General features: G+C 34.9%; 1 protein-coding gene and 1 long non-coding RNA gene across 2 annotated transcripts; both read left to right on the forward strand.

The window, feature by feature from the left end:
• Positions 1-4,893: 4,893 nt before the first annotated feature.
• LOC106079874 (uncharacterized) lies at positions 4,894-8,412 on the forward strand. Its single transcript, XR_008779573.1, has 4 exons — positions 4,894-5,058; positions 5,510-5,674; positions 6,882-7,061; positions 8,141-8,412. It is a non-coding gene; the product is annotated as an uncharacterized LOC106079874 (long non-coding RNA).
• Positions 8,413-10,648: 2,236 nt separating this feature from the next.
• On the forward strand, positions 10,649-22,186 carry LOC106079872 (brevican core protein-like). Its single transcript, XM_056039002.1, has 5 exons — positions 10,649-10,774; positions 11,347-11,514; positions 14,766-14,930; positions 20,136-20,315; positions 21,112-22,186. The coding sequence occupies exons 1-5, from the start codon at positions 10,723-10,725 to the stop codon at positions 21,255-21,257; spliced, it is 711 nt and encodes a 236-aa protein (XP_055894977.1). The 5' UTR covers positions 10,649-10,722; the 3' UTR covers positions 21,258-22,186.
• Positions 22,187-22,400: the final 214 nt, after the last annotated feature.

Genomic DNA, 22,400 nt, shown 5'->3' on the forward strand with positions numbered 1-22,400 from the left:
TTTGAAATAAAGATGTATATTATCTATATTGTTTGTGGGATTTAAAATCTAAAAGTCATCTGTTGCTGTGGCAAATAAAACAAATTAATTCCACTTATCTTATTCATGGCAAACCAGTAACACAGACTAAAAACGCAAAATACCTAGGTGTTATAATAAAGGAAAAACTGTCATGGAATCCACATATTGATGAAACTATTAAAAAATCAATCAAAGCATTAGGATTTATTAAAAGAAATTTCTATAAATCAAATAAGAACATAAAACTAAAATGTTATTTAGCCTTGGTTAGGCCAATAATAGAATATGCATCCTTCGTATGGGACCCCTCAACTCAAGAAAACATTAAGAAACTGGAACAGACACAAAATAGAGAAGTGAGATTCATAACAAACGAATATTCACATTTGACTAGAGTAACACCTTTAGTAAAATCACTAAATTTAGAAAGCCTTCAGGACAGAAGACTCAAAAGTAAAGTAGCAATTATACATTAAACACTGAACCATAATCTTCAAATACAAAAACACAATTTAATAAAATACTTTGAAAGACACAAAGATAAAGGCACATTCCTCGTCCCATATGCTAGGACAAATTTGTACAAATACTCCTTCTTCCCTAGTGCTATTAGAGCATGGAATGGGTTGCCTGAGCTAGCCAAGAAAACCAGTGACTTGGCAGAATTTAAGTCATTGGTTTACATGCATGACTAAATGCATGACGCGTAGGACGTAATCATCTTTTCTGTATTATATAAGATAAGAAGTTAACTTTTCCTCAACTAATGCCAGGTAGCCGTTAGAGCTGGGTGGACTCAGAGGAGCCCTAATGATCCAGAAATTTAAAAACCCAGTCTTCACCAGGATTTGAACCCGGGACCCCGATTCGGAAGCCAAGCACTCAGCCACTTCGCCTCCCTATACTATTGTATGAATATCCAAATTGTATTCCTGTGGGGAGTCATACCAATGTAAAAATATTTCTAAGATAGCTGTTAATGAAGGTCTGTACTTTTTTTTTGTTGCTTCAGTTGTTCTCCATCTTTCATAACCATACAGTAGGACTACCATTTAAAGTTTGACTTTCATTTGGGGCCACTCTTATCACTTCGACTATGGCCTCCATATTCGCTTCAACTATGGTCGGCCTTGTATATACATAGCCTATATGTTTACGCATAAACCGAAGCTTTGTGGTACTAAAGTACTAAAGCCCTTGGCTGCCGAGCCAAACCCTCTAGGTGAAGACTAGTCTTTTCTATTTCGGGATTTTTAGATGGACCCAAAGTCCACCCAACTCTGATAGATACTTGATATAAGTTTGGGAACGTAAAGTCGACAGCTTGTTGCGTGATACACCGTGACCTCCGTGACCCTCAAGCGAAGGTGCCAGATACACACGTTAACCGACGGCCAGTATATGGGCTTTACATATTCTGCAAGGTCTGAAAGGGTTACTTCCCTTTATAAACACAGAAAGCTATAAACAGATCATAAATATAGTATTCCTTTCCGTCTGTATTAAAAGTCATAGATTTGATTAATCATTCATAAATGCATTTAGGTCATTGCATTCAAAACGACTAAGAGTTTTTTTTTAATAGAAAAGTTTCTGACATTTGAAAGTAGAAAAACATTTTAGTTTTCTAACCATTAATAGGTTACACGAAAAAATGCCACGAATCAGCGCAACGTGAGTATTGTCAATTTACAAACAGCACCTCAATCTCATTCAGTCTTGACGTTCTTCGTCGGTTATTTAAAGAAAAACAAAAAATTTAGGAAATTGAAACTTATTCTCATTGATAGTCCATCTAATATTCTAATGATTGGCATCTTTACATACAAGTTGTTAAACATTTTACTGTGAATAATTTAATAGAAAACTCTCTTGCTGAAGTTATTGTTTATTTAGTATTGCCCTAGCCAATAGTGTCAACTATTGAAAATAAAAATCCATAATTTTTGTGATTGAAAGAGTGTATTGCCTGCTAGTTTATCTAGAATTCTCTATTGTGAATAGTGGAATAGAAAAACGCTCAAACTGAAGTTTATGGTTCATTAAAAATGCCTTAACAATTGTTTTGGTTATTAGTTCTTCTTGAGACGTTAGAGACATCGTTTTTGTTCTCACTTAATGTGGACGGTTTAGTTACCGTGTGTGACTTTTCATGTCCTGGATTGTTGCTAACTAGTTCAATTTTGAGCTTAAAGAAGATCTTTTTTTTACAACAGCACTATTTCATTAAGCCCTCATAGAGCTAATTTGATTTTGTTGATATCACTACATTCACTTGTTTGTATTGAGTTGGGCCTTAAGAACACAGACTAGTTTAAAGTGAAGATCTACTCCGCTATGCATATAGTACAAATGCTACAGTTTTTAGTCTTTGTTTTTCTATATTTTTGTAATGTTGGTAAGTACATATATTAAAAAATAAAGATATGTATATAACTGTGCATTCATTAAGAATTTAGGAATTCGTGTAAAGTTTAATTAAATTTAGAACATAGAATTGTGTTGTATTTAAAAAGACAATGGATATTAGGTCTGCCATATAGCGTTATAAAATAAATAAAAATATTCTTCAAAAGTTTTTCAAAAATCGTCATTTACATTATGTTATCTATTATAAATGTTTACATAGGTAAGGGGCTTACATCCAGGAAAACAAGAGATTATCTTAACAAAAGATTGCTGTCTGTAACCTAATAATAAACGTCAATGTCATGGTAAAGGATGTTTCATTTATATATACAACAAATCTAATATTATTATTTATAGAAACAAGGTTACAAAGACAATTTGTGTAGAAACACAAACTCAAAATCGACTCCGAAGTGGTCCACCCAGACAGGTAAAAAGGCAGGTTTCAGAATTTTCAGAAAGAATATAAGAATATAAATTCCATCAAAGGCGTTGACAGAGAAGAATGGAGAAAGAAGGTTGTGTGGTGCCCTAACTGTCTAGCAGACATAGGGATAGGTGAATGTGAAGGTGAAGTTAGATATGAACCTGGCCCAACTGTCTTAGTGATTATCTAACTGAACTTATTGTTTTGTGAATTAACAATCTCCGAAATTTCCTTTAGTTAAGTGTCTTCGCAATGATTTGTCATGCTACAGTTCACGCGATAATATGCAAAACTAGTTTTAAATTATGTTCCTCTAAAAGACAGACAGACTACACAAAACTAGTAGCTTACATTACATAACAATACATTTCTAATACCATTAAAATAGCCAAGATAATTACAAATAAAATTCTAGTTATTTCTTGTATTGTTGGATAAGCTAATTCTAGAGAAGATAATACATTGAAGGGAAGACAATAAGTGGTTTCTTTCAATATATAACTTTTAAACTTGAAGTTAAAAACGTTTGGGAATTGGTGATTTAAATTTAAAAAAAAAATTGTGTGTTTATGGTGTTTGATTAATTATTCATGATTTCTGATAGTGGAATTAAACAGTTCGATTTCATTAAAAGGGAAACCTTTTTCATGACTTACACTAAATTTTTTCAGCTATTACAGTATAAATAATTTGGTTCATCGGATTCAAATTATGGACATCATTCCATAATATACTCCACCTAGACGTATTAATAGTCTAATTCAGTGGCGTAGCTAGGATGGGGGAGGGAGATCAAAATTTGAAAGTGGTGCCCCCAAACAAGTTTCCAAATTTGTTTACATTAAATATTAAATAATAAGCCACTGCCAAGCAATCTTGCTATTGATGTCGCTATATACGTTAATCGCAGGGAGTAACCTGGATTGTATATTTTATTATCAAGTTCTATACTTATGAAGTACATGATCTCATGATGTCGAATGGCAAAGTGCAAGGGCCTCTAAAAGGTAAATCCTCCCGGGTCCCTAGCTACGCCCCTGGTCTTATTCTAATAAAACTAGAGAAGAAATAAAAACAACATTATTTGGTCAAATTAAATCTGTTAATATAAATGTTACAGGCTTTTATTGAATTACTTTCCTTCGATTGCAACTAATTGGTACGTATGCCTATGTGGAATTTGGGTTCTTGAAGGTCAAAAGTTAACGTCGCACCTTGATTCATCTTAAGAACGACGCAGTTGATAGTTTTTTTTTTTGTTTTTTTTTTCGAAATTGTATTTGTGAAAGACAGGCCTCTAGGCAGAGAGACAGACTGGAATAGTCCTGTTCACGAGCCATAAGCTATGCCGCACTCACAGACAAATTGGGATGTGATGTACAATACTTGTAAAAATATTTGTTTGTTTGTAAAATGTTTTACATGTTTCGGATGTTCCTTCAGAGTTGAAGATAAATTTTCTTCCTAGTCCAAACCTCCCGCAGGACGACGGGGGATGGGAGCGAGCAGGGTTTGAACCCGGGACCATCGATAAGTCAGATCGACAGTCCAGTGCGCAAACCGCACGACCAGGCAGCCATGTGTGGTGACACAGTTATTTGCACGATATGGGTGACCGACCGTGACACACTGTTAAGAGAAGTGCCCCTGTGTACGCTAAAGAAATGATAAAGAGTAGTTGGCTTGTTGGTTGACTGGACAGTTAGTCACGTGGATGTGTTTGTTGACAAGTAGCCTGTAGGAGCTAGGTTTGGAGTAAGAGTGGGTCGAGTCGTAAGTAAACTATAGCGTAGACTAGGGAGACATTGATTGTAACCTTAGACTTGTGTAAATAAGCGTTCGTATTACTGTTAGATTGTCTTTATTGTTTGACAATGGAACTCCAAGAATAGCTCAATTATAACGAACACACATTTAAAAGGAACTCGAATCACCACAGTATCTGTTCAGATCATTGATGTAATGTTCTACTGTCTAAATATCTTTTGTCAATCCACGTTTTGTTTAGGCTTAACTCTATTATCTTTTAGGTCTATCCATTAAAACCAACAACGCAACTATTCATAAAGTAGAACAAGGCAACGCTCTCATTCAATATTCAACAAGCATATTCCAAGCTTCAAGTCTTCTAGACTGCGCCAGAAAATGTCAACAACAGAGCTGTGCCTGCTTCTCATATAACATTCAGTCATGCTCCATTGGTATGTTTACCGTTGTTTACACATTAATGTCACGAAAAGAGACAATTATAAAACAATTAAGTTATTTATCGAGAAATGTTTCAACCCCCAAAGAAACCTATAAGAGTTAAGTCTCGTTTTCATTTTGTTTTCAGAACAGATCAAATCAGTTTTAAGTTAGTCTTATTTTGAGAAGAATTTGCAGGGTATTCAAAAGGAGAAACGTTAACATTTGAGAGCATAGACCCACTTTCAAGTATTCAAAGCAATTGTGAAACAAGCCAAAGAAATTGTTTAAAATCATCACTTGTTAACATTAAACATGGAAGTTGGCAGTCATTTAAATTGTTGAAAATCGTTGAAACAAGCCATAAATATAATTTTAAAATTTAAACTAGAAGCTTTAAAAAAATGAAAGAATAGCCGACACATTATCCTACAACTTGTCTAAAACTGACAATATTTGTTTCAGGCAAATGTAACTCAACCAACACGACCTTAGGTCCAAGTCAAGAGATTTATGTTTCATGTTTTAGCAGTGACGGTTTTACTTTCATCACTTTTGGTTCTGTTATCGCATGAGTGTGGGTGTCAACGAACATAACAGATTACATCACTGCCAGAGATGACTGCAGAAGTAAATATAAAAAAAAAATTGTAACTAAATAGATAAATAGATTACATCACTGCCAGAGATGACTGCAGAAGTAAATATAAACAAAAATTGTAACTAAATAGATAAATAGATTACTTTTTTGTATGTTCACCGGTGTATTGGGTGTATAATTTACTAACAATAAGGAGACAAGTTTACTTCGTATAAAAAATAAAAATCTCATCTTATACAATACAGACGCTCCTTCAAAAAAAAATTGTATCCATGCATCCAAGAATGTGAGATTTTACGCCAAAACCTTGACCGAAATGTTAAGATCAACTTGATCATTTAATCCAAACAGCATTTCTGATCTTTGAGCCAACGTCCGTCTGACAAAGGTCAAACAAGAAATCGTTTTGAGTTACAAATCGTTAGAATGAGACTATTATTGGTTTGATTTAAATGGAAGCAGTAATTCATTGGCAGTTGTTAAGTGTAGTATACACCCAGAAGAATCAGTGTTGTCATAAATTTATCATTTCTTTGTCTACATTTAGAAAATCGGACAATGTTCATGCTAGCCTCATTCAGACAAGTAAGAAGCAGAAACTGGTGTATTGAATGAGAGTGATCAAGTCCGACAAACTAGTCAGTCGCCTAAGGCCTTCAATTGGTGCGGGCCTCGCACAGGACTAACACCAATCTTTTAGAGAAGAAATAGCGAAATGTGTGGCCCATTGGTATTGCTGGAGTACACAAAGTGTTTACAAATAAATTGCGTACTTTTAGTTTTTCGCTCTTTATTTGTTATTTTGCTACTTCTTAGGGGCCACCAAATTCACTTCGCCTATGGCCTCCAATCATCTAGGGCCGACCTTGAAGTGACTACAGGCAAATATTTATAAACATTTTTTTTTTTATGGAGGAAGTAGGGGATTGTGGTTGTTGGTAGATTGTAGTTCATACATTTTGATATTCGTGCTAACAATGTCCAAACGTATCTGTCTAGATACACTGCGTACAAATGGGTGCAACTGTCGGGTCCCGCCTCTGGGTTTTTTTGATAACTCAAACTATTTGTAATCTTGTTTACACATTTTTTATTTACAGCTAAAGCACATGCATTTTATAAGAAAAAAATAATTTAAAATATGATTAATTATGTTAATACCTTATTAACAATATTACAATATTTTTTTATATAAATGTATACATCTTTAAAACTATTACATTTAACATTATTCAGGCAAGGATGCTTATCTGTATACTGTCAAGAGGATGGACAAACTTAAATGGTTACAGACTTATCACAAAAGAACTAAAATATGGATTGGATTAAACGACATCGAAGTAGAAGGAACATACAGGTGGGAAGACGACAATTCCATCTGCAGCCAGAACTGGATTAATCAGACTTTTATCCCAGGTAAATTTAATTATCAATACGTTACTTTTGCTATTTTTTTTAATTTCATATTTAAAAGGAAAAATAATTAATGTTTCGGATATACATAAGCATGTATATGTAAATATGTAGTGGAGGTTGGTCAGTACAGGTGGGGATCGGTGGTGGCAGCCACAGATGATTTGAAGCGTATTCCCCGCCAGGATATGAACTCGTGCTTGATTCAAGGGGGTTGTGACCAGCGACACACCGGGTGTGAATACATGATCACTTCGAATAAGGCGGGACTTCGGACAGAGAGATTGGTGAAAAGCCAATGTCTCATCCTGACCATGAATAAAAGCCTTTTCTTGGTCAAGAGGTCCATAAAAGGAAACCGGAAGTTCTCGGACCTTAAGGTGTAGCTGAGCTCATCTAATCTCTTCTGCGTTGCCATTCTTTCCATCCGCTGAGCTGTCTAAATCGCACTTCTGACACCAACAGTATAAAATCTAAGTAAAATGTAAGGCAAGCATTCAACGAAAGGAAATTGATAATAAATGATGCGTTAATTCACAATTATAAAACAGTGACTGCAAACCTAACTACACAAGTTGTTTTGTCTTTACTTTCACCAGTCCTTTCCTACCCAAACCTTAATACCGACCACTGACACACAAGTGTCGCTCCAGGTCATTCATCCAGTTCTTTGATAACACGAAAGTTCGCTCTTAGTTCCAGTCAGCTTAGACTCCTGCCTCTTGTTGATCACTTCAACCAGATCTCAACAATCATTCTCCCTGGTCTCAACATGTCGTCTGTAATCCGTGTCGAACAGTGCGCTGCCGCGCATCCTACAATAGAGAGAGAAAGAGAGAGAGAGCGAGATGGATAGATGGATATGTATGTATGTAGATCATTATATAGTCTTGCATTTAATATGTTTAATGCTGAAAATCAAAACAAATATAATAACATAATATATATATATATGGCTAAAAGAAATTGCGTTGAAGTATATTAATTTTCAAAGTTTACTTACTTATTTAGAATATAAAGACTAATGTTACGAAATGACCAGGAAACTATAAAGATAATACTGTTACAACTTAATTCAACAGGTGAACCAAATAACCAAATAATTGGTGATCAAAATGGGGAAGACTGCATCAACTTCTACCATTTCTACTCAGACCTGCTTAATGATTCACCGTGCTCGATTAACTATACCTACATTTGTGAAAAGCCTTTTTTTAACTTCCCATAAGCGAATCGGATAAAATGTTCGCTGTTTCTCCACTGACGTACCAATGGAAATGGACATATTACAATTAATATTTCTCAAGCATCAATGTCTTATTGAAATTGTACAAGGCTATTAAGAAAAATAACACTACCCATGGTCCTGTGTTGTATATTTTATGCTTAAGCTAAAAGCAGTTTTTTTTAGAAGCCCCCGAAAGGAGAAAAGACGCTATTAGTTTTGTGTGGCCGTCTGTCCGTCCCGATTAGATCTCAGAAACTAGGAGAGAAAATGAAAATCGGACATCATGATATTTTAGATCATACAAAGTTCTGATGCAACGGCTGCTTTTTTCTTTTCTGAAAGCGAAAAAGCAGTTTTTCTTAAAAATACGCAACTTTTACAACTATTCACTATTAATAGTAACAAACACGGGAGGCTCTTTAGATGGGTAGATGACCGTTTACCATATTTTAAACATATTATGCAAAAGTTTTTTTTTTTTTTTAATTACATTTGTATTACTAAGTTCTGCAAGTTCTGTCATACTAACTACTATGTATATGGAAAAAAAAGTTGTTTTTTTAAAGAGAAAAAATCTATTTAGCATGCATATAAGTTGGACATAATTTAAAACAACAATTAATAAGTATTTTTTCATATTATCGCGTGAACTGCAGCCCAAACATATGAAGAAGCACACTTAATTTTTTTTACGGAAATTTTTTTTTTGAGGATTTGAATAAGAGATTGACCCTTTACGAAACAATTAGATCAATTAGATATTCATTATAAGACATCAGTTAGGCCAGTGTAAGGAACTCCAGGATTATTCACAGTCCCCACATGTAAAGGACTGGGGGATGAGTTCTTTACTACAGACATACAACTCGATAGTCTAGGGCATGATTCTCACATGCAGACCTTTACATGTCTAAACATTATAAAGTACCACTCAACGAAGGAGTATACAATTAGTATTTATTTACAGCCAACTGCAAGTTACACAAATAATATTGAATGCATCATAATCAATTACTGAAATACTAAATGTGCCCGAATTAATACTACAGGGCGCTTAGACTAGGTTCATATAACAAAGGCTATCAATGCCACACATAAATATTACCCCCAAGTAGTCCGTTCACACACATAGCAAGAATAATAATATAAGTTATCACATCTCCTTACGCTAGGCATAAAACTGGTAAACAAAACACCAGCACCCTACTCAGACCAGGTCAGCTGTCCATCTGCTAGACTGACCACAGGAAAACCTTATTGTCCCCCCTTGAAAATCCCGTGATAAAAACAATTTACAAACCAACTAATAAAATAAACAAACACACACACAATCTCACATCTTACATACCCCCCCCCCCTATCCTTTGGTCTGCTGGACCGCTGGGGCACCACTCAAGATCCGTCAACCTTCTTTCTCCATTCTTCTATGTCATTTGTTTTTGATAGAATTTAATTCTGATGTTCTTTTTGAAAATATTGAAACCTGCCTTTTTACCTGCCTGGGTGGACCACCTCGGGGGCCGATTTTGAGTTTGTGTTTCCACACAAACTGTCTTTTAATCTTGTTTTTGTTGATGCCAAGGTAAACAAGAATAGCGTCGTAGAATCGGCAGGTTGTTAGCGAAACTGAACGGTATTTGAAACCGAAAATGTCGTGTTGAGAACTTTATGGTTATTGGTATCATATAGATGCCGAGAAGGTTTTCAAAATATTGAGTAACAATTCATTGCTAATGAAAACTGATCTGGATTGCGAAGCTGAAGGTGACAAGGAAATTTACAAGGCGCCGCACCCCACCTGCCATTACTGTTAATAATAGTTATTATTATTAATATTTATTATTATCTCAATATAGTAGAAGGGAGGCTACTTGGGTCATAGCATATATAACGGTAAAACTAGTGTGTGTTATCTCTCTTGGGTCATTGTATCTTTAATTTCTCTTTTCACTTAACATCTTTGGCGTAGCCGGGGGAGGAGGTTCGACCGGGACCCTGCTGGGGGAACCCACAACACTCTGTATCTGTGACTCAAGGTTAACTAGGAGTTATTAGAGCTAGGTGGACACAGAGGCGTCCTAAAAATCCTAAAAATCAGTCTTAATTAACCAGGATTCGAACCGGGACACTTGGTTCGGAAGCGAAGCACTTTATCACTCACCCACCGCGTCTCCTTAACAGTAGTAGGAATATTATTTTCATACAGACTAAACTATCAATAGATAAAATATTCATTGCTGATATTGATGTCAAAGAGTGGCCTGGCCTTGATATACTAGTGCTACTGTACATGTCCTTGTTACAACGGGTGTTGAGTTACAACGATAGTTCTCCCATTAATAATAAAACATCTCCAAGGCTGGTTATACCAATAAATCACTTATTCAAACAGTTTCCATGGACAGAACTGTAAAGATCGTGAAGTGAATATATAAAATGCGATTTTCAAAGTTAAGTGTCTTTGTATTTCTGTGTTTGAATTGCGAAGGTAGGAAATATTTCTTACAATTCTTTTAAGTATATTTTCTTATCATAGTTGATGTATATCTTTGGGAAAAAAAAATTACGAGCTCGTTGGCGAGTCGTTGGCCACACTAGTTTGACCGTTGTAATTTTTTTAAATGAAAAAAAAACAACGAAATAATTTAAAATGTGGCTAGAGAATGAGAAAATGTGTTTCTTGAATGGACGTCTTCAGATACTTCCGTAAGTAGGCATTATTATGTCTATGTATTACTCATTTTAATAGTTTTTATAAATTATTATCAGGAACATTTTGCGCATTGTTTTCTTAGTCTAGATCTGAAGACCTATTTTTGAATTGTATAAATTGTACCCGATCTATATATTCGCTTTACCGGGTGGGGAATGAGTCTTGGGTAAAAATAATGCTTTTTATTTTGTAAATCTAACATTTATAATCCCTTAAAGAGCAAAATAAACGCTCTATATGTTCTATTAAGGAGGTTTTAATTTTTTTTAAAAAAGTATATTCGTTTTATTTTTCTTGTTCCAATTAACGGTAATATCATTAATATAGAGATATATTGTTTATTTTAGGTCTTACAGACGAAAGGAGATATGTTTTCTATCATAAAGTAGAACAAAACTCAGTAACTCAATATGATACTATAACATTACAAGCCAAAAGCCGCATTGACTGTGCCAGAGAGTGTCAGCTAGAAAAGTGTGCCTGCTTCTCCTATAGCAATGAGGCCTGCTCTATTGGTGAGTTGTCAGCTGTTTACAAAAAGGAATTAATAGTACATGAGGTGCAGCGTGAAACTTGAGAACCCTTTAGCTTATATCATCAGTCACAGAGGAGCTTGGTAGTTTCCGTAATAAATCTACTCTTCCTGGTCAGCAGCTGCCGTTAGCAGAGTCTCAGTAGTATTTCCTGTTGTCTTCTTCACTACCTTTCTCCATCCTCTGTACCATGAGTAGTTTTTTTTTTGACAATGCGTCATGTCTTTTTGCCAATTAGAATGTTGACTTTTAATAGTAAAAACTCATTTGCTTACTTTTCCTGATATCCTTATACCCAGTATTTGTTGTAGAAATTAAATTTGTTCATAAAATTCTAAAAAAAAAGAATATAATTACGTCCTACGCGTTAATCTGGACTGTGTAGGAGACGTGTTGGTGAAGTTCTTTTGTCACAGGCTGTTTTTGTCACATGTTGTTTTGTAATAGGCTGTTTTGTCACAGATTGTATTGTCACAGATTGTATTGTCACAGATTGTATTGTCACAGATTTTATTGTCACAGATTGTATTGTCACAGATTGTATTGTCACGGATTGTATTGTCACAGATTGTATTGTCACAGATTGTTTTGTCACAGATTGTATTGTCACAGGCTGTTTCGCGCGGGCTGTTTTGGCACGAAAGATTCTGAAGATAATTTACAAAACACAATACTTTCATGGAATCCCCATATTGATGAAACTATCAAAAGATCAAACAAAGCATTAGGGTTTATTAAAAGAAATTTCTATAAATCAAATAAGAACATAAAACTAAAATGTTATTTAATTTAACCTTGGTTAGGCCAGTAATAGAATATGCATCCTCCATTTGGTACACCTCAACTCAAGAAAATATTAAGAAACTGGAACAGACACAAAATAGAGCAGTGAGATTCATAACAAACGAATATTCACATTTGACTAGAGTAACACCTTTAGTAAAATCACTAAATTTAAAAAGCTTTAAGGATATAAGACTTAAAAGTAAAGTAGTAATTATACATAAAACACTGAACCATAATCTTCAAATACAAAAACAAAATTTAATGAAATACTCAAAAAGACACAACGAAAAAGGCACATTCATTGTTCTATATGCTAGGACAAATTTGTACAAAAGCTCTTTCTTCCCTAGCGCTATTAGAGCATGGAATTGGTTGCCTGAGCTAGCCAGGAAAACCAGTGTTTTATCAGATTTTAGGTCATTGGTTAATATGCATAACTAAATACATGACGCGTAGGACGTAATTATCTTCTTTTTTGAAGTAACGTCTGTATTTTATAAGATAAGAAACGGTTTTAAACTATACACGTGTTTCTCAACTGCTTCCGAAGAAGCAGATCATGCACTGAAAAGATTTTCTTTTCACGATTTATCGCGCGAAGAATGGAATTCCAACAAGAATATTGATTAGTTTTGAAGTTTTAAAAAAGTGTTTGATAGCTTTTTTTCGTGAATCACCTTTTTTTAAAAAAAGCACAATTTTTCGAAATCTCTACAGCGAATCTAGCTATTGTGTTAGAACGAACGATAGAATAACAGAGTTCTTCAACATCGAGATGTGGGTGAGACAATGATGTATCACCATTTCTATCTCTGCTAGCCATCGACGTTGTCATGGAAAAAACAACAACTCAGGCTGCATTCGTCACCCTATGGCAAGAAAGAAACGGACTGTAGGACCTGGGTTTTGTAGGCGATATAAAATTACTCGTGAATACAATTAAATTATAGGTTTGATTAAGACGCAGACAAAGTTATGCTGGTTATCCAGTATATCCATCAAAATTGGTCATCCATTACCTTAATCAGCATCGGTCATGCTGTCCCCTTATCAACATTGGTCATCTATTACCTTCATCAATATTGGTCATCAACTAACTCCATCAACATTGGTCATCCATTACCTCCATCAACATCGGTCATGCAGTCCCCTTATCAACATTGGTCATCTATTACATTCATCAGTATTGGTCATCAACTAACTCCATCAACATTGGTCATCCATTACCGTCATCAATATTGGTCATCCAATACCTCCATCAACATCGGTCATGCAGTCCCCTTATCAACATTGGTCATGTATTACCTTCATCAATATTGGTCATCAACTAACTCCATCAACATTGGTCATCCATTACCGTCATCAATATTGGTCATCCAGTACCTCCATCATCATTGGACACCCAGTACCCCACCAACATTGGTCATATAGATATTGAACAAAAAGAAAAGTTCACCCATTTAGGCAGAGGGTTATCACCAATTCACCTGTTTAGGCAGATGGTTATCACCAATTCACCTGCTTAGGAAAAGGGTTATCACCAATTCACCTGTTTAGGCAGAGGGTTATCACCAATTCACCTGTTTAGACAGAGGGTTATCACCAATTCACCTGTTTAGGCAGAGGGTTATCACCAATTCACCTGTTTAGGCAGAGGGTTATCACCAATTCACCTGTTTAGGCAGAGGGTTATCACCGATTCACCTGTTTAGGCAGAGGGTTATCACCAATTCACCTGTTTAGGCAGAGGGTTATCACCAATTCACCTGTTTAGGCAGAGGGTTATCACCAATTCACCTGTTTAGGCAGAGGGTTATCACCAATTCACCTGTTTAGGCAGAGGGTTATCACCAGCGATGGAGAAGCATATCACGATCACGGTGTTGCATGCTGGGAAAGTAGGAGCCGTCTTTCAAAGAGTACTACCTTTCTGAACAAAGTCATTAACCTGCAGACCAAAGTCCATCCGCCTCAATAGAATCATCGTCCCAACGGCTTGAGAAAGTTGAAAAGATGTAAACTTAGCTCAGCTCTGATGTCTGAGAAAGATCCTAGAACTAACGTACCGAGATAATCTGACCATTAGAGAATTTTGTTTCTTCCAACGGAATTCGCACTTTAAATGAAGTGGTAACGGAACGTATTACGAGATTCACGAGATAAGTGGGATAAAGAAAAAACACGAACTACTTTTTAAAAAGTCAGACTTATCATGAAAGCCGAAAAGAGAAACGCAAATACAAGGCCATCCAGGTGTAAGTCCCTTCGATCTATACCTGTGGAGAGAACTAGCACCCTCAAACTTTTACAACCGAAAATGTTACGTTCGCCACCCTATTGGTCAGATAATAGATTCGGGTGTTGTGCCGGAAAAGAAAAACATTTGGAAGATAATTACACTGACCATTCATAAATGTATATACAAATTTATTTTTTTTCCATTTCAGGAAAGTGTGATTTGGCCGCCAATACTTCAGGTGGAAGTCAAGAGATTTACGTTTCTTGTTATGGAAACGATGGCTTTAACTTCATTACCATTGGTTCAGCTAGCGCATGCGTGTGGGTGTCGACAAACGCAACAAGTTACATGACTGCCAGAGATGACTGCAGAGGTAGACAACTAAATATAATAAATGCATTGAGTAATACCTATCTATCTATCTATCTATCTATCTATCTATCTATCTATCTATCTATCTATCTATCTATCTATCTATCTATCTATCTTTCTGTCTGTCTGTCTGTCTTTATGTCTGTCTATCTGTCTGTCTGTCTGTCTGTCTTTTCTCTCTCTTACTCTCTCTCTCTCTCTCATTTTTTTTTTAAATTTTAAGTTATAGAATGAATTACTAATAATTTCTCTATATTTTATTTATTTTATGCTACCAACGGAAGAGATGAGAAAATGTGATTCTGCTGTGCTAAATATTTCAAAAAATTATAATATAGCTTTAAAAAAATACTTATCGAAAATTCCTTTAGTCTGTACACAGGATGCACAAAAAAATCTAGCTATTTACAATTTTTCCACCATAAATTAGAATATGTAATAAATAATACAAACCGGATGTTAAGAATTATAGTGTAAACAAAAAAAGTTGGTTAGTTTGATATAAATTAAGTGCGAATATTTACTCTATATAAAATATATATTGTTAGAAACCTTATTTATAGTTTAGTTATTTAGCGACGCACCATAGAAGACGCATATTGAACGGGACTAGTGACGTTTGGGATATGTTGGGTCAGAGACCGGAAAATCAGTTAGCGATATAATCCTCCAGGGTAACGACGTGTTTAGTGACAGAGACGTTTACTGTGGCCTTTTCTTAGAATAAATACATGTTACATTGTTCTTCAGCGTTGACTACATCTCTTTACTAGTTAAAACCGATGTGTTTGTTTTGTCTGGATTGTTGATCAACTACAAGGAATACACCCGAACAATAATACCCAAATGCTTGCAGAGTAATTGGTTGAAATTCAACAGTCATCCATAGTTGACCTCAAGACAGCCTGAACAAGCAACATCACAATATATATAAATGACGATCAGATGCCAGTGCTGTGCTACGGGTGAAACTTATTGAAACCCAGTTAAAGAGAGTAAGCAAAAACACTTGTGAGACCCAACAGTTGTAGTTTTGTCGTCTGCCTGATTTATAACGCTCCCCCCCCCCAACCCCAACACAAACACAATACACACAAGTTTTAAATGAAACGCCTATCCCACACAACGCACCTTTTTGGTCCTTGAATTTTCAGTCGAAAAGTCTGCATTTCAATAATATCGTATACCTTTTTTGGTGATCTCCCAATAGAAAGTTCCCATTCCGTAGCACGAACTTTCAAATCGCCTCAATTTTTTTTTTGTATCCCACAAATGAAAGGCCAGTAAGCACAAAGCGTACACTTAATAGAATTCCCCTTTGCGTAACAGCTAATAATAATGCACTACATACATTTTGTAAACTAAATTATATTTTTAGCGGCCGCTATTAGGTTTGTGCAAAATGTCCGTCTGTCCGTCTGTCACACTAGAAGAAAAATGAAAATATTATTTTACCATGCGTCGTGGCTTGAAAAGTTTAGGTGCAACAGATACTTTTGGTTTTCTAAAGCAAACCGTTTAGTTTATAAAATTAATAGTGCAAGCGTTTATTTCATAAAAATACACCAATTCTAAAACAATACATAAATTTAAGGGTGATAATGTTACAATGTGTTACCAAAGAAAGACAATTTTTTGTGTATTTTAAGTATCACAAAGTCAGATATATTTATAAAATGTACAAGAAATGTTCACAACAAATATAAATATTAGTTAACTGTTTTTCTGGTCAACTAGCTGCTAAAATTAAAATAAAAGATTTGTTTGTTTAAAAAGGCTAAGAATGCACAGTGTTCGAAAATATCACGCAAATTAAAAAAAAATGATTTTTTATGCAGCGACTATCGTTCAAAAGCGTGACGGCTTAGGCAAAACGTGATACTAAACTAGTTTTCACAAAAAGTTTTAAATAATCAATTTTATTTTGTTTTTATTTAGTTTTTCCATCAGGAATAAAACCGCTTATTTTTGTGCGTTTTGTCTGTTGGTCGGTCTCTCCGTCACGTTTAGATTTAGAAACAACAACAACACTAAAAGCTATTGAAAATCTTTAATGTTCCTTCCGAAACATCGCAATAGTTCTAGGTATCTATAATAGATTGTTCCGGTTGATTTGTGAAAAGCAATTCAATGCCAACAAATGTTTCTACGCTCTTTACCTCTGTTACTTCGACCACCTTTTAGCTCACCAAAAAGGACTGCTTTTGGCATACGTTCTTCTCCCATACGGGTTACGTAGCTTGCCAAGCGTAACTGTCGGACCATAAGAATAGGACCCTCTATACTGTCCATACCAGCGTTCGCAAGAACATCGCTATTTGTAGTGCAGTCTTGCCATCGTATGTCCATGGTGGAGCGCAATCATCTTTGGTGATATATATATGGGCCTATTTATAAATCTTTAAATGAAATACTATTAGAACTCCGTGTACAAATGTCTATGAACCGTCGTTAACTTTCTCGTGTTGATAAAGACATTTTTAGTGTAACTAAGCCATTGTGACGTAATATTTTTTTTATTATATGTCATATGGAATAAATTCTTTAAATAGATTTGTAATAGGACTCGGTGCACCAATGTCTATAAACCCTCGTCAAATTTCTCATATTGATGAAGACATTTTTTAGTCTAACTAGGTTGTGTAACGTTGTGGATTTTTTTTCTTTGACGTCATATGGAATTAATTCATTAAATGAAATGGTATTTTAAAAAAAACTCGATGCATCAATGTTTATTAAACCTCGTCATCTTTCTCATATTATATAAGACATACTAGCTAGATTTAATCTAGATTTTTTACACTAGATCTAGAATTATATTCTCATTAAAATCATTGTATATTCTAGATCTAGAATTTTTAGGTCTAGTTAGAATATTACAGACTGGATCTAGATCCAGAATTTTCAGGTCTAGTTTAGAATATTACAGACTGGATCTAGATCCAGAATTTAAATTTCTAGACTTAAAGTGTAGATTTTAATTTCCCCATGATTAGATCAATATTGCAATGTTATAAAATACTAAAACTAATCTTCTATTTTTAAATTTATTGTTGCTTTCACACTATTGATAGATTGTCTAGGCTTTTTTAAACGAAAATCGTATTTAAATTACACCTCAATTATTTAAAATTTAGATTTTAGATCTAAATCTAGTAGATAAAAATCTTAAAAGTACTAAATCAGAATATTAGTCTAAGTTGATCTACACCCTCTTTCTAGTTTCATTTAAATGAAAATGCCAAAAGCTGAGTTGGTAACTGTGCTGGGACATCGAGCAGACGTTGCCGAAGTACAAAAAACGATACCAGTTCTTTTCTTTTCTTTTTTCAATTACAAATCAAATCAAAGCGGTTATAGCGCTGGACATTGTCTCGACGAACACGGGTTTATACCCTGCTAGCTGCCATCACCCGTCGTCTATCGGTAAGTTTGGAGTAGGAAGTAGATTATCTTTAGCTTTGAAGGAACATTCGAAACATGTAAAACATTTTACAGAAAACATTTTTTTTTTACAACAACAAATGAATCTTTGAAACATTATTACTTGACTATCAAAAAAAAATCACGCCTTGAATATTCCTTGCAAATAAGCGGATCCTATAGAGATCCGACGAGGGCCGCCTCTGAGTTTGTGTGATAACACAAACTCTCTTTGTAATCTAGTTTTTTTTTTTTTTTTTTTTTTTTTTTGTTGACATTGATGTGAAATAAATTTTTTTAATAATCACATTGATCTAATGATAATCCCACTTTTTCACTGTGAACAATATCTAGATATATAAAGAAATAATAATAAGAAGAAAAAATATGTAATTATGGAAAGTTACGCACCGAAACAGTGTTAATAAGTGTTAAAAAAGAAGAAATTATAGTTCCCTGTGGTTGAGGCTTTCCAGGCCTAATTAAGCTATTATAGCACAGTGAAGGACAGGCCACTGTCCTGTTTGCTCCTATTCCTCACGACTATAGCCAAATTTCGACCCCCGCTGAGGGGAAGAAGAGGAAATCGTGTCTCATATTCTTTTTGACTGCCCAAGACTTGTTGATCTCCGACAGGTCTGTGAAACCAAAAATTCTCGATATGTATGGTGACATGTATGCACTACGAAAAACAGCAGGATTTCTGTCCAGGGCTTTTGCAAAAGAGGATTTGAGCCTCTCAAGCCCTCACTCAAATGGAGTTTGATGATGATGATAATGATAATTTGTATTTTATACATTAAAATATCGGTATTAAAAGAGATATTTTGTAGAATAAACAAGGTTACAAAAGACAGTTTGTGTGGAAACACAAACTCAAAATCGGCCCCCGAAGTGGTCCACCCAGGCAGGCTTCAATATTTTCAGAAAGAATATACGAATGAAATTATATCAAAGACAAACGAGAGATAAGAATGCAGAAAGAAGGTTAACAGATCTTGTGTAGTGCTCCAACTTTCCCGCAGATCAAAGGATAGGTGAAAGTGAATGTAAAGTTAGATGTGAACCTGGCCTAACTAGTTTCCCTTTCATACCTTATAGTCTATAGGGCAGATGATGTAAAGTTCATCTGTTTTTTTGTGGCCTACGGTTAACGAGGGTGTCATGTAGCCAGCACAACGACCAACCGCCTTTACTTTTCCCCAACTAATGGCAGGTACCCATTAGAGCTGAGTGGACTCTAAGGCGTTTTAAACTAGGTCTAACTTATACTGCATACTAATTAGCTTTTTCTCTTTAAAAAACTGCTTGCATAACTTAAAAATTAGATTTTTCGCTTTCAGAAAAAAAAGTAGCCGTTGCATCAGAACTTTGAATGGTCTAAAATATTGTGATGTCGGATTTTCAATATTTTTTCTAGTTTACGATATCTAAACGGGACGGACGGACAGACGGACAGACGGACAGACATTTTGCACAAAACTAATAACGTCTTTTCCCCTTTCGGGGGCCGCTAAAAAATCATTTTTGTAAATTTAACTACAGTAGTTTCGAAAATGGTTTAGTTGTTCTAATTTTAATTAAGTAAGAATAGGTTAAATTTTCGTATTTTGTCATCCATGACAAGCTTTATTTTTGAGTGAATGAATGTTTGGTCAAAACCAAGAATTGTATATTGTAGATAATAGTCGATATTTATAATTTCAAAGCTACATTTCTTTTTCTATCAAATGTTGCTTTCCTACGTATAAAAATAAAAATTAAAATTTCTAACCTCATCCAGCCAAAGATGCTCACCTGTATACTGTCAAGACAATGGAAAAGCTGACATGGCTTCAATCGAATTACAATTCTATGTCTTTATGGATCGGTCTAAACGACATTGATGTAGAAGGAACATACAGGTGGGAAGATGACAATACCGTCTGCAGCCAGAGCTGGATTAATCAGACTTTTGCTACAGGTAAATTAAAAAACTTAACGTGAGTAGAGATCTGGTAATAGACAACATGTTCACCTATTTTTGTGTGGTTCTTGTAGATTATTATCATTATAGCTTTTATATAGCGCTATTTTCATGCTTATAGCTTATAACCAAGATTATAAATCTTGGGAATGGGCTAGGCATTACGCACTATTCCGTACATTAGTTTTATGTCAGACAAACAATTGTAGGACTAATGATGTTGATTATTATAACATTAAACAATTTTATAATTATTATATTTGGGAACACCTGGACGCGGCCACTTCAGAAATACAATATTTTACGTAAAGAAAAAAATCGAAATACAATATAAAACATTTTGTTGAAAACACTGCTTATTCCGTATTGTTTGGTAATTTATATTTGCACGATTTGCTAGTTTACCTATAGACTGTAGAGGGCGCCTAGTTGCATGCAGTTCTAGAACGAGACAGCTGGAGGTCACTCACGAAGGCCGCGGGATACACATTTGAGATCAAAAGAAAATCCGCTGCCGAGGACAGACGTAAACGGCGATAAGAAAATCTAAACCGTTCACCGGCGGACAATGGTTATGTCTGCTCTGGCTGTGTTAAAATATGTAGGTCACAGCTGGGGCTGTGTATCCACGGGAAATACTGCATTCCTCATTAATATTCGGACTCAAAGTCAAGCCTTATTATTATATTTTATATATATATATATTTTAAAATTAAAATTTTAGATAGTACTAAAACTAAAAAAAATGCCAGTATAACTGAAATGATAACACTATTATTACTCACTATTTCAGGTGAGCCAAATAACCATTTCTATCCAGGAGGTAACTACGATGAAGACTGTATTAGCTTCTTTTACAGTGTACCGCTCCTGAATGATGCACCTTGTGTTTCAATGAATACCTACATTTGTGAAAAGCCTTTTTTCAACTTTCCATAAACAACTTTGACGACTTGTCAACTGCTAGTTTTTTTTTCACCGACAAGCCTCTACATCTGCGAGAAGTCGTGTTTTTTTTTTAATCAATCTCTTTAGCTCAAGTTGTAAATCAGTAACACCCAACATACGGTCCGCGGGCCATATCCGGCACATGACGCGTTGCTGACCACACCAAGAAACATTTCTCTCTACAGTACTCAGTGAAGCCACAAAGATTCTTTTTCAATCACGCAAAGATTTTTACAAAACTCACTCGTCTGTCTGTCTGTCTGTCTGTCATGTACAAATTGTGTATAATTTTTTTCTCCCATTTCCCATCCTCGGATCAAATTGAAATTTGCCACAAATTTTACCAAGGTACACTTACTAACAAGTGATGAAGACTGCATAATTTTCAAAAATTACTTACATTTGCTAAATGATGTAGCTTGTTTTTTTTTTTGTTTCAGCCGTTGTATCACCTACCTCTATATTTGTGACAAATTATTTCTTTAACTTTTCTTCATATAAATTTTAACAAAATGTCACCTGTTCGTTCACAGGCATCTGAAAATACAAATAAAGTATCACGTTTAAACATACTCTTGTCAATTTCTTTTTAAAATATATAATTCTGAAAACGGTAATTCTATGGTAATGCTATTTTTTTTATTACTGCTATTGCTATATATTGATTTAAAAAAAAAAAATCCTTTTAGTTCCAGGTGTATATAATATACTGTCAGACTATGTTAATTATGTCTTTGGATTTGTATGTCTTGATTGGCACCTTTTCATATCTATTGATTGTATTAACATACTGTTCTAACTCTGCCATGCGCACCGCCATCTAAGCTAGTGCAGAAGGTGCGCACTGTTAGAGACTGGACTGAGAAGGATGTCAACATGAGGAAGTAGAACGATTTCCGCCCAAGTCTAGAGCCGATGTAAAGAGACTGTGCTAAAGATACATGTTGTCTTATGTGATTGTGATGTCCCGTGAATAAACGTCGTTGCCTTGTTGAGTTGACTCCCTTAAGTTTTTACAATACTTAATAATTGTACTTGCTATTTCTAATTCAAATATTTTAATAATAATAATAATTTTATTTATAAAGCGGTGTTAACAAACAAAATGTAGGCTAAAGGCGCTGTAATAACATT

The sequence above is a fragment of the Biomphalaria glabrata genome, chromosome 8 (genome assembly GCF_947242115.1).
Source record: "Biomphalaria glabrata chromosome 8, xgBioGlab47.1, whole genome shotgun sequence".
NCBI lineage: Eukaryota > Metazoa > Mollusca > Gastropoda > Planorbidae > Biomphalaria > Biomphalaria glabrata.

What these genes read in the sequence shown, in the direction of transcription:
- LOC106079872 (XM_056039002.1), top strand. Translation starts at nt 10,723, where the DNA reads ATGCGATTTTCAAAGTTAAGTGTCTTTGTATTTCTGTGTTTGAATTGC. An exon ending in CAATGAGGCCTGCTCTATTG is followed by an intron (nt 11,515 to 14,765) that starts GTGAGTTGTCAG and finishes TTTCCATTTCAG; the next exon opens with GAAAGTGTGATTTGGCCGCC. An exon ending in TGCCAGAGATGACTGCAGAG is followed by an intron (nt 14,931 to 20,135) that starts GTAGACAACTAA and finishes AACCTCATCCAG; the next exon opens with CCAAAGATGCTCACCTGTAT.